Source organism: Thalassophryne amazonica, chromosome 13, assembly GCF_902500255.1.
Source record: "Thalassophryne amazonica chromosome 13, fThaAma1.1, whole genome shotgun sequence".
Lineage (NCBI taxonomy): Eukaryota > Metazoa > Chordata > Actinopteri > Batrachoidiformes > Batrachoididae > Thalassophryne > Thalassophryne amazonica.
This window is the reverse complement of record NC_047115.1, coordinates 82450951-82464573: the sequence shown is the minus strand read 5'-3', so window position 1 is coordinate 82464573 and position 13623 is coordinate 82450951. Positions and strand designations below refer to the sequence as shown.

General features: G+C 41.0%; 1 protein-coding gene across 2 annotated transcripts in view; it reads left to right on the top strand.

Moving 5' to 3' along the window:
- LOC117523759 (inositol polyphosphate-5-phosphatase A-like) overlaps nucleotides 1–13623 on the top strand; it is a 640661-nt gene that overhangs the window by 498375 nt on the left and 128663 nt on the right. For both annotated transcript variants that reach the window (XM_034185374.1, XM_034185372.1), the window contains 2 exons: nucleotides 8813–8908; nucleotides 9313–9387. In XM_034185374.1, the coding sequence (XP_034041265.1) occupies nucleotides 8813–8908; nucleotides 9313–9387 (171 nt within the window). The remainder of the gene's footprint in view (nucleotides 1–8812; nucleotides 8909–9312; nucleotides 9388–13623) is intronic.

The following is a 13623-nucleotide window of genomic DNA, read 5'->3' as shown; positions in this document are numbered from 1 at the left end:
CATTCCCGTTTGTAAGAATACTTATTGTAAATGTGTGTATGTAATTTTGGATATTGCTTTCCGTGTGTGGGTGAGCAAGTGCGTGCTCACGCATCTCTGTGTGTGTCCATGTAAACCCCCCTGCCTGCAGTGGGAGGTCACAGGGGTCAAAGTGATGAATTTTTATAGGCCTGTTCCCTGTGTTTCAGCCCTGTTTCTTTCTCTGCGTGCTGCACTGCTTCTCAAAGACAACCATGCTGGGCAATTTGTCCTGCGGGACCTTGCAGAGTGGGCCAGCACAGAAGTTAAATGCCACGGGGCAGCGCGCACATACACACACACAAACACACCCCTCCGTCCTGTTGTCTTGAATGATTTGTGGCCTGTCTGTTATCCATTCCGAGAGGACAAATGCTTTTTGCCGGGTTCTGAAGGTAAAGCAAGAATGGCAGCCCCATTGTTTTTAGAGAAGTTTCCCAGATGTTATAATGCACAAGATAAATAGGGCACATTATCACTACCACGCACGCCCTCTTACCTCTCCATGCTCATTTTTGGTGAGGGCGTGGCAGGTTAAGAGACCTCCTACAATGCACACACTGTCATCAACCCTTGGTGTCAGCTCTCACACAGCTTAAGGGGTCCATGGGAAGGGCTGAAAGTTTGTGTAAGAGGTACTTGCTGCCAGGGGTGACACACCCTGGGTTTGCTAGGGTTAGTGGTGGATCAGCGGCGTGCAGCTAGGCTGAAGACTGTAAGCATCAGAAAGTAGATGCCTCTGTGCAGGTGGTGACGTTTCGACTCTTTCCTCCATGTTGAATTCCTGTCCTGCTGTGTCAATGATGAATCTACTGTGTTTGGAAGCATTAAATTAGCCGGCCTACAGGAGAGAGGAGTGGCTAACTCTGGCTTATGTCCAGGCAGATCGGGTGCGAAGGGTCATGGCTGATTTACTGGCCTTCCTGTGTAATAGCTGGCAGGAAAGCAAGAGGCTGAATTTGTTGTTACCTACTTTGGATGCCCTCTTACCCCCATTTGGCCAGATGTCACAGTCCTGCATGTGAAATGGCCGTGATGAATGGCGGCTAAAGACAAGAGATCAGAGTGCTAAGCAATCCACGCTGATCCCACCAGCCCGGCCAGCAAGCCTGAACTCAGCTGGCAGCACTGCTTTGCATGGCAGCAAGGAAATAATTGTGCATTCTGACAAAGCCAGTGCCCCTGCTCACAGAGAGGCGAGCTCTTATCCTCTTCTTCTAATGAAGAATGAGTAGTTAGCTCATTGTCACCTCATCTACTTTAACTCTGTCTGCCGTCTACAGTTGCACACATTCATATATTCTCTTTACTTCATTGATGTTTAATGACTGAGTTGTAAATGCCCACTAAAGATTATTTTATGAAGTGTAATGACAGTTTAGTGAATATTGTGAATCACAACATGGTATTGGAATGAGATGAGAGAGAATTATTTTATTTGAGGCATGAGAATGGCTTGTGCACTGACTGGTTTCTCTTTCAAGTCAAATCTGCAAGCATGTGCTGGTGCCGTGTCAAGCCGCATCCATGACACCATGGAACCTCCTTGTGTCCTGGATGGCACCTGCCTAAGCAGTCCATCCCCACAGCTGTAAAATAACCATCTATTTCTCACAGCCAGGTAAAGTCTGGGCATTCCTTTGGCCTTCTCCAGCTCCACAACACTCAGGCACCTATGTGCTGGATCATGCACAAAGAAATGTGCCACATGGCCAAAACATTGAAGCTGATGCCATCTCGCAATGCAAGTGATACTCCTCATCTCAATGTCTCTAAGTAACCGAGTGTTTGATCCAAAGTCATTTCAGTGAAACCTAAGGATGTTCCCAAGAGACAAGGACCAAAAACATCCAGGTGTTGTATTAAGGCACTGGTTAGTGTCCAGGCCTCACAACCATACAGTAAAACAGGCAGCACCATGACCCTAAAGGGTTGGAGCTTAGTTCTCCTGGAAAGCCAAAGGCCAGTGATCTAGAGACGTGAATATCACTGCCAAGTAAATGTCTCCATAAGTTCAACACGTTCACCTCATACAGATACACTTCTGATGGCTGAGTCCAGAATGCTATTAAAAGCCTGGATCTTCATCTTGATCCAACATAATTGTAAACCCAGTCATTCAGATTCCTCACTCAAGCTTCTCAAGTGTCAGTCAACCTTCCCTCACTTACAAAGGCATCTTAGTCACTGGTTTCTACAACCCTACCCAATACCTAGTCCATGCACCCACTGAATGGTGTAGGGTCAGAACACATCCCTGACAAACACCACATTTCACTGGGAAAGCCTCTGCCTGTGTTCCTTACAGCACTTACAGTATCTGTGTGTGTGCTGGCTATGATGTCCAGTCACTTCTTGGGGATCCCATGAATTCACAGGATGTCCCAGAGCGCAGTCCAGTCAAGTGAATCAAATTTAGGCTACGAAGAAGCAAGTGTTTGACATACATATTTCCATATTTAACAATCTTAATTCAAGACATCTTGTAAAGTGAAATTATCTGTCCATGCAGCAAGATATTTTCCCTCAGATTTAGTGTTTTTTATCATGTTTTTAGAGACAACGTTGCACCCAGTGAGTCAAAGTTTCACACATTTTCAAGAGAAATGTTGGTTTTACAGAATTTAAATATGGAGAACCACACCCTGTTTTCTGGGTCAGGCTCAAAACCTTTCAGTCACTCCTCATAACTATGCTGACAATTAAGAAAAAAAAAAAAGAAAAGCTCCTATTTCAGACTTAACTCCTGCTCCATACATGGCACTGCAGCACACTACTGGTGAACAGTCACGATGTGCTCCACCCATGGAACGCACAGAGAGCCGTATGCCCAGCTCTCTCCTGCCAACCACCATGGACAAAATGAGAACCCAATGTCCAAAATAAGTGACCGCTTTTATATGCTTTCTTGTTTGTTGTAACAGCCAACGCATGAGCATGTTCAAGCTCTGTGCATCTGTTTTTGATCTACCTGTTACACATGGAGACATTTATTCCTAAAGAAAAAAGGCATAAAATAAAGTTAAATATACCCAATGTTTTCAATGAAGGATTATTTTTCCTTTATTCTTTGTGGCCTCTGTGGTGTTGTGGTGAGGAAGATGGTTTATTAACAGCATTCTACAAGAGCAGTTTGTCAAGCACAAGGTTTTAATATTGCAAAATACAGACTCAATTAGCACTCGCTGAATTTCCTTTAGACCTTGATACATCATGTTGTGTTTATAAACCTCACTTATTTGCATGTTTCCTCCCACAGTTTTGTGCTCTCCAGTGGACAAACCCAAAATTGCATATTCATGAAGTCAAAGGCTCTAAATTGGCAATATGCGCTATTTTGACAAGAAGCATTTTACTGGGAAAGTTTTTTTTAAGCAGTTAATACGACACCATTACATTATGGCACCATTACCACAACTTCTAAAAATAGAGCCCAAGTTGAAAAGTGTTGAACAGCCCCTTCAATTTATAATATTTTCTTTTTTAATGTTATTATGTTCTGCCACATTGTCTTCAGGTTTGTTTTTAGATATTATCAATGTTAATTTGAAGTTAGTCAGAGAGGATCCATCTGTTGGGAGCCTGAAACCCAGAAGGTCTCAGAGTGTGTGTGTGTGTGTGTGTGTGTGTGTGTGTGTGTGTGTGTGTGTGTGTGTGTGTGTGTGTGTGTGTGTGTGTGTGTGTGTGTGTGTGTGTGTGTGTGTGTGTGTTCTGCCTTTAGCCTTTGAAGTGGAATAGATTGCTTTAACCTTTCTTCTCAGGAGAGCATCTGAAATAGAGAGCTCCTTTAAACAGGCGCTTCCTTCGTCGACAGTCATGAGATTATCCTCCATTGATGCACAAAACCGTCGCCTTCCTCGCCAACCTCTCATCCCAGCCCCCCAGCTCCTGGCCCTCTACAAACACTCAACATTGACCTATGACCCATAATGCAGAGATTTAATGCCAAGTCACTTTGTAGAAATCGTTAAAGCGCTTGAAGGAGTGAAGACATCCTTACTGCCCTCTGGATTACATCTTTTTTTCCTGAATGATTTTTCCTAAACGGTCCCCAATCCATGTCTTCAAGTCTTCCTCAGTCTAATTCCTGTGCATCAAATAGGGTCTAATTAGAGTCAAACTATATTAATATGATTTATGATGATGAGTAATCCAGGTCTGTATGTAATGTGATTAAGAGCTAAGAAATTTGTTGGACTGATTGACAGTAGGGTTCTTGTGATTCAAGAGCCAGGTCTCTTCTGGCAGCGGGAAAACATCATTGCACTGATATGGCCTTAAGTGACCCGCACAGGCTTCTCATTTTTCTATATTAAATGTTTGTTATCCAGGTCTTAGAATGGAGTACTGGGACGAAGGAGGAACGTGGGTTGTAAGGTGTGTGTGTAGGAAGAGGGGGGCGTTTGTCACACAGGATGGCAGTAGGAGAGCCGTGATCAATCTGGTGCAGTCAGACTCCACCAACTGCACTGACACACACTGACTGATCAGTCAATGAACTAACAAATTGATCAATCAGACACATGTCACCATCCACTTCAGTGCAAATTCTCACAACATGAGGCATGGAAGACCAGTCACAGCAGGGGCAATCCGCTAAATAACAAAAACAAAAATAATAATAAGATTAATGTATATATATCATAATAAGTATCGAGTAGTGGACATTCAATTCATCATATTGTATCGGGTTTTGAGAAACAGTATAGAGCCTTATTGGTCAATGAGACCCGAGGCCTGTGCAAAAAAGGGTTATATATCTATCCATCCATTAATTCACCATTGCTTATCTAGGACCCAGCAAATATGAGGTGTTCTCACTGTGTTACCAGGGTAAAGTTATATAATTCCTCCAGCATATTCTGGAGTTAGTAAACAGTCTTCTCCCAGTTGGACATGCCTGAAAAACCACTCTACCTTAGCATGCTTTGCTTTAAGAATCTTCACTTTATCTTGGTAGAGGGACTTGAGCAATCCTCTGACCTGAGAAACTAGGTGGTTGCCTTGAACTGCTGGTCAAGTCTCCTAAGGTTATTGGTCTGAGAGGTGAGGAGCAAGACCAAGAGTATATTGTTTTTGTCCCCCCTGCGCCCATATGAATTGGCATGGAGCAATTATGGAGGCCCACCACCTACAAGTAATGACAAAATAATGGGATCTTGTGCAGACCACTACCGGTGGTGTGATCTGTGGATGCAGAAAATGGTACTTGGAGAAAGGTAATACATGCTTTAGGAAATAAATGAAGTGTCTTACGCTTGATTAAATGCCTTCTTATCTGTACTTGCACTAAAACAAATGTAAAATGTGCTGTTGGAATCATTATTTTCCCTGAAGCTAAAATAACAAATTCTTCTCTTGAATCCAGACTACATTTATTCTGGCGAATGTAATTTTCTCTCCAGAAAAGGCAGCATTAGCTAATTGTCTTTTTTTTCCCTGAACAGTGACACTTGGCACAAGTGATAGTCTGACATTAACACAAAACCAGTGGACTGATTATCTCACTGAGAATGATGTCATTCCACTGCGCTCGACACAGAGGTCCATATATGTCTTCTGTCTGCTCATGTATTCATGTGCTTATGTGTATGTAGACATACTACTTTCAGGTCTTCAGAGAATGTACTTATTTAGCAGTGTCACTCCTTTGACACAAGGCTCTCTCACTGTATTATTATACAACTCCAATTCCAATGAAGTTGGGACGTTGTGTAAAATGTAAATAAAAACAGAATACGATTTGCAAATCCTCTTCAACCTATATTCAACTGAATACACCACAAAGACAAGATATTTAATGTTCAAACTGATAAACTTTATTGTTTTTGTGCAAATATTTGCTCATTTTGAAATGGATGCCTGCAACACGTTTCAAAAAAGCTGGGACAGTGGTATGTTTACCACTGTGTTACATCACCTTTCCTTCTAACAACACTCAGTAAGCATTTGGGAACTGAGGACACTAATTGTTCAAGTTTGTAGGTGGAATTCTTTCCCATTCTTGCTTGATGTACGACTTCAGTTGTTCTACAGTCCGGGGACTCCGTTGTCGTATTTTGTGCTTCATAATGCGCCACACATTTTCAGTGGGTGACAGGTGTGGACTGCAGGCAGGCCAGTCTAGTACCTGCACTCTTTTACTACGCAGCTACGCTGTTGTAACTTGTGCAGAATGTGGCTTGCTGAAATAAGCAGGGACGTCCCTGAAAAAGACATTGCTTGGATGGCAGCATGTGTTGCTCCAAAATCTGGATGTACCTTTGAGCATTGATGGTGCCATCACAGATGTGTAAGTTGCCCATGCCATGGGCGCTAACATACCCCCATACCAACACAGATGCTGGCTTTTGAACTTTGCGCTGGTAACAGTCTGGATGGTCTTTTTCCTCTTTTGTCCAGAGGACACGGCGTCCATGATTTCCAAAAACAATTTGAAATGTGGACTCATCAGACCACAGCACACTCCACAGACAGTTTATGTCTGTCCATTTCAAATGAGCTCGGACCCAGTGAAGGCGGCAGCGTTTCTGGATGTTATTGATGTATGGCTTTCGCGTTGCATGGTAGAGTTTTAACTTGCACTTGTAGATGTAGTGACGAACTGTGTTAACTGACAATGGTTTTCTGAAGTGTTCCTGAGCCCATGCGGTAAGATCCTTTACACAGTGATGTCTGTTTTTAATGCAGTGACACCTGAGGGATCGAAGTTCACGGGCATTCAATGTTGGTTTTCAGCCTTACCGCTTACGTGTAGAAAGTTATCCAGATTCTCTGAATCTTCTGATTATATTATGTACTGTAGATGATGGAAACCCTAAATTCCTTGCAATTGAAGTTGTGAAACATTGTTCTTAAACTTTTGGAATATTTTTTTCACGCAGTTGTTCACAAAGTGGTGATCCTCGCCCCATCTTTGCTTGTGAAAGGCTGAGACGTTTGGGGATGCTCCTTTTATACCCAAACATGAGCGTCCTCAGTTCCCATAAATGCTTATTGAGTGTTGTTAGAAGGAAAGGTGATGTAACACAGTGGTAAACATACCACTGTCCCAATTTTTTTGAAACGTGTTGCAGGCATCCATTTCGAAATGAGCAAATATTTGCACAAAAATACTAAAGTTTATCAGTTTGAACATTAACTATCTTGTCTTTGTGGTGGATTCAATTGAATATAGGTTGAAGAGGATTTGCAAATCATTGTATTCTGTTTTTATTTACATTTTACACGATGTACCAACTTCATTGGAATTGGGGTTGTATTCATTTGAATATGAATGGCAGGGCTGTATTTGTTCTTTAAGGCCAGTAAGTTGACCTTATCACATGTCTGTTTATATATCACGCCCTGTATGCCCAGTTTTTTCTTGTATCTCATGAGGACTGGTTTCATGAGTATAGAGCAGATTTTTGTTGTAATATGTGATAAACATGGTTATTGTCTGTCTTCAGTTGTAACAGTGATGCTTTTACAGATCTATGATTGACCAGCTACTAGGTCTGAAAGTGAAGACCAAAATAAACTTCATTTCAAGTCCAAAAAGCTAAACCTGAAGGTGTTTTATTCAGCTTTGTTGAATTTTCTAAACTGTTGTCATTCTGGTTCATATGTGAAATTAACACAAAACAAACTTACACCACATATGTGCTTTTGACACAAATCAAAGATGGATTATTTTTGGTTGTCATTCCTAGTTGTTGTTGCAATGACTTTTTGACAGAAAAAAAAATCTCTTGGCCTTCTCACTAGCTCCTTCTTTGCCTTATTCATTGAATAAAGCTGCTTAAGCGCATTTAAGCGCATTAGCATTTGGCTGCCAGGGGACCATATTGACCCTGCATTTGGATGGCCTAAATAAGTAGAAGATGGAGCGATTTGTTAGGTCTTTAGAAAGTTGCTTTTGAGGAGGGAGGCAAGCATGAAGGAATGGGGCTAAGGCAGTATGGGTAATGCACATACTTGTTGTACTTTCTCTTGCTGTTTTGGTGGTGTTTGTTCTAATCTGGTGTGCTAGTACTTCATGGCCACAGCAGGACTGATTTGTGACATTTTACTCTAAAGGGCCTTTTTTCTATTCGCTATATTGGCTTGACCTGATTATCTAATCTGTGCTTTGAATTTCAATCAGGTCACCCTGTCTCTGCCGTGTGGGATGGGAACCACTGGCTGAAGAATTACTTCATTCAACTGTCTTCAAACACAGATGGTCGAATGTTTAACTAATTGTTAAAAGAATCCACAAAGGGGAATTTAGGCATGCACACAGTCCATGGGTTAGTGCATAGACCCACATGAAAAAAGAGACAGTGAGGTGGTACTTTGTGGAATGGTTCTTAAAAAAAAATCAAATGCCTCACAATGTACTGCTTGCTGTTGGATACAATGATCATAGAACAGCCTGCAGTACTGTGAAATAACTACAGCAGATAATGTGTAAGGCCGTGTTCCTCTAAATGGCAACTAAACATGTTTTTACAGCTGAATGTTTGCAATGATGTAAAATGAAATCTTGTGGAAAATTTGAGTCCACTAGGATTCTTTGGACCCATATTTAATAAACCTTCATGAAGAATTTGTATTCAACATCCTGTTTTACAAACAGCCACAAGGTGGTGATAGTGATATTTTGGTGCCATTTTTTCCAGAGTTGTCTGTTTGAGCCTCTTTTAATTCTATTCCACACCAGACAGCAATTAATAATCTTTGCTTATGAATATACACCTTCTGTAAGATATTCACGTGTGCCTCCTACTTTATATTTTTTTGATCACTCACTTTTTCCTCTCTCCTGCAGAGTCTCTGCTCTACGGCCACCATGCAGACTGTCAGGACCGCCGACACCAATGAAGTTGACAAGCTAATATTCAGAGAAACTGATAATGACAGAAAGGTACATGGTACTGTATTCATGCTGCATGTCAACTTGACATACAGCATGGTATAACTGGACTGAACTTGATATGCTCACAGATTTTATTATTTGTTTTTTTTAATAAAACTAGATTATGTAATGTAGCAGGAATATGTTGGTGATGCATCTAGGCCTTGAAATGCTGATTATTTCATGTTGATCTTGTTTATTTTAATGCTTTGCACAAACCCAAACCTCTTTCAGAGGTATAACAGTTTGTGTTAACCTGTGATATGACGCCTCCATGAGTCACATTACAGAACTAAGCGTGCTACTTATTCCTGCAACATGTTCCTTTTCAGTACTGCTGTAATTACCAAGTGCAATTCACATTAGTGCTGCTATTAATCACAGCACTGTTCCTCGTTTTGCTTTGTGTTTAGGTTGTTCTTCAACTTGAAAAGAAGCTTTTTAATTATGTCAACCAGGACGTTTTCCGGGAAAACAATGGGACCTCAGTAAGTCACTACTTTGCTTTTTCACCTTTTATATGTTCATCTATGCTGACCTATCCTCCTTTTACTTGTACTTACCGATTAATTATTTTTTATCGATGTTGAAGGGCCTTACGTTCCACAGTACAGTAACAACAGCAGCCATTTTCTAGATTTCAAATGGGTTTTCTGTGAAAGGAGAATAGAGTTCAGTATACAGTGTCAGCTGAACATGGTTGAACACATTTTCTCATTTGAATATTTGTATAATCCCAAATCAGAAAAAGCTGGGACAGTGTAGAAAATGCAGATTAAAAAAAAAAATCAGTGGTTTTTACATTTCCTTTGACGTCTGTTTGATTGCAGACAGTGTGAAGTCAAGATATTTTATGTTATGCACTGGTTTTAAGGGGTTGAATTTTTGCAGAAACAAAATATCTCCTGTTCACCTCCACTTTATGTGGCAGTATATTGTTATATGCGGTTTAGTGTTGGTCCTTGTTAAAATTCCCATGAAGGGCAAACATGCATACTTGTACTCACTGATGTATGCACTCCTTCAAAACAAAAGAATGGAATGTGAACCATTAAACTCTGCACACTGAGAGCGCACCATGTTTTCCTGTATGCCAGTGATCAAAGAATATAAAAGTAATGCAGGTAATGAATTGTATGAATTGGGTTCTGTTTCTTATGTCATATGTTCATGTACCACATGACTCTAAAGACCAGGTTGTAGTCTCTGTAACCAACATAATGTGGTGTACAGTCCTCTGCAAAGGTCTTGATGTTTTTCTTTCACGGACTGTATACGTGTTCAGTGGTTATCCATCCATTCAAAGTCCTTAATAATGATGCCTCACATTCATCCTTTCATACACACTCACCTCCACAGATATCTGAGTGCTGCCATGCAAGGCATTCAACTGCATCACGGGAACAAGTTGGCCATTGATCAGCAGCTGCATATGGCAGTCTCCCATTGTCAAATTCTGGCCCCAATTTCAAAATTTAGGAAAAGTATGCCTGATTAAAAAAAAAAGGCAAAATTCATTTGTAATCACAGTTCTTACTATCTATTATTATATAACGGCTGACTGGATCCTTGTCATTTGATTGGTGGGTTGTATGTTGGATTATTCATACCATTTGCCGTTGTGTTTCATTGACCATGCAATAGTTTTTTTAGCATGCAGTTTTGATGCTATATGAAATGTGCTCTTGCACGCCCTGACCACCGTGTGCTCACACTGCCAGGAGTGTTGTTTAGCTAAGCATAGCAGAGTTTGTTTTGCTGACGGACAACGATTTGAAGGCGCTAATTGATCCTGCTAATTCTTCTAACACACACACACACAAAAAAATCCACTGCGCTGTAAGCCATCTGAAGCCATGAAGAGTTGTATGATGAAAAGCCAGATAAATTTTTGATGTGATTTTTCGCTGAACTGAGAAACTACACGGTCTTTTTTGTTTGTTTGTTTTGTTTTTTTTTTGGAAGTACATGAAGTTAGTGCACGGCATCATGGACTATATCGCTATTTTGAACTATTGAACTGTTTTTTAAGTTGATTGAGAACAATTTAAGTTCCTGTTGGACTGTTGACATCAAAACACCAAGGGAACACCAAATGTAAGTCCCTTTTCTGTTGTTTATAAATTAATAAAATATCAAATGACAAGGATCTATTTTAGCTGTTATAAAAAAAAGAAATAATACAATAACATGCTTTTGGAGGGCGATATGCATTTTCAGAGGCCCGACATTCATGACCAGTCGGCCAAAATGACAGATATTCACCCAAGTTAGACGAGAGTGAATATCTGTCATTGCGGGCGACTGGGCGACTTATCACTTTTTACTGAGATACACAACACGTAACGCGTACATAATAAGTTGGCTTACTTTAACTTTTGCCGTGTCGGCTGGCACACGTGCTGCTCTCCAAATTCGGCAGCGCATCCTCATCAAGCTGGGTGCAAATGGCTGCGGTTGTCGTACTATCCATGAGAAAATCATCCGGGATATCCATATTGGGACAAACACACACTCCTCGCCTTTTTTTTTCTTCATACCTACAAATAAATAAATAAATAAATAAAGTACAATTCTCTAAAATGAATGAATGTAGAAAGTTCTCTTAAATTATATACAAGCAACTTACAAAAAAGTCTGCGCTTCTTGCAGGAAGCCCATTTGGGTGGTGACAGCTCACAGTGTTGTCCACAATTGTGCATCAACAAAGTTCTTAACTTGTACTAAGTAAAAAAAAAAAATCAGAATAATAATTAAAAATGTGGATGGGAAAATGTGTTTTCTCAAACGTACGAGGTCTGTGAGAAAAGTATCGTACCTTTTTATTTTTTCAAAAACTATATAGATTTGATTCATATTCTCTCCACAATTTCTCTTATACTCACTGGGCTGGTAAGAATTGAAAGCCGAGATAGGCATGTCCCAACTTGTCCCCTGGCACTCCGAAACGGAGGTGTTCCTTTGTCTCGTTCGATCAGCGAAAAAATTCTGATGGAAAAAAAAGCCCAAATCATTCCGCCATTTCCTGAGAATGAAAATCCGACGAGGGGGCTGGACCACTCCTCGCACAAGGCGTGCTCACAGGCAAATGACGCAACTGACAGGCGTGGAAAAACTCAAGCATGCGCACGAAGGTTCAAGCTTGGCTGACGTAAAAACATATGAATCAAATCCATATAGTTTTTGAAAAAAATAAAAAGGTACAATACTTTTCTCACAGACCTCGTAGTTACCGCGTTTGTTTGAAAAATAGTTAGAAATCTGAACGGAGTGCAGCTAATCTAGTCAAGCTAATATTGTGGCTTCTGCTAGCAGTCTTGATCAGTGGAAGCAAAATGAAGAAATGGCACACTATGGCACAAGACTGTGATATTTTAAAAATTAAAATAAGGTATTCTTCATTGTACTTGGCAACCAGTGGGAGATCTGGTTTACAAATATGATCATGTGACTGTCTTTTCTGAGTTTCAGCCTGTGAACAGCCTACTGTGACAATGTGGATTTACCAAAACAGCAGAAAAGCAGCATTCAGACAAAGATAGAATTTTCTGTTTTGTTGTTCACCTTGTACATGATCTTTAGACCTGTGTAGGGTCCTCACTGTGTACTTCCAGGAGGCTGAGCTGCACCTCCCTTCTTCTCCTTCTCCTCCTCCTCACCAAGCCAGACAAGATGGATGGTATAATGGGGGCATCTGAGATAATCTGATGGTCATGGTCTAGTTAAACACACCGTGTTATGATCCTTATAAAACAAACTACCTTTCCAAAAGGATAAATGCCCTCCTCTCATACTCATCCACTGGGGACGAGGAAAGAAAAAAAATCCATTGAATCCTTCATCAACTGCTAGACTTGTACCAGCTTGACAGCAATTTAATTCGAGGCAGCTCTTGAAAATAATTATTGTATTTTGAGAGGAGTAATCATTGGCTGGGACATGATTGAATGTGTCCATGCCTATTGACTTTTGCTATGATTAATAGGTTTGTTTAGTCGATATTCCCATCGAAATTGTATAATTAATTATCCCCGGCGCTGTCACGGTGGGACGATGGAGAGCCCTGATGAGTATTTGGGAAGATTAAATTTTCCGGGCGCTCGTGGCGTCAAGGGGCACCGTCAGGCCGCACTCCAGTGGACAGATGAGAAGATCACAGGGTGTGTGTGTGTGTGCGTGTGTGGATATCGGTGCACACGCACGTGTTCTGTGGATGTTTGTGCACCTATAGATGGGCGATCAGCAGTGTTTTTTTCCTGTCTAGAAGCACACACACTCGTGCACACACGGGACCGTCCCCCTCCTCCATCCTCATTGATTTTATTTCACTATCTCTTTATTGTAACTTTATCAGTGTGATGTCGGCAGATGGGAACGAGCAGAGGAGGGTGTGTTTGTGTACTAGCAGTGGTCCTGTGTGGAAAGTGATGAACCTTTCTGTCTGGCGGGCCTCTCCTTGTCATGCTGTGCTCAGAATTAGTCAAAGCCTAAATGCTTTTTATATGAAAGTGACATAAAAAAATGAAATGCTCCTCCAGCCCAAACTTCTTTTATGTTTTCTTTGTCTGCGCTCTTATGTGATAAAACCAATATCATGCTACATGACATGTGACCTGATAGGATTTGTACAAAATGAGCTGAATAAGGTCCATAGCTCTGTAGCTCGCCTCTTTCCTTGAATGGTTTGGAAGCATGTTGACTGCTTACTTAGCCTGATTGGTTTT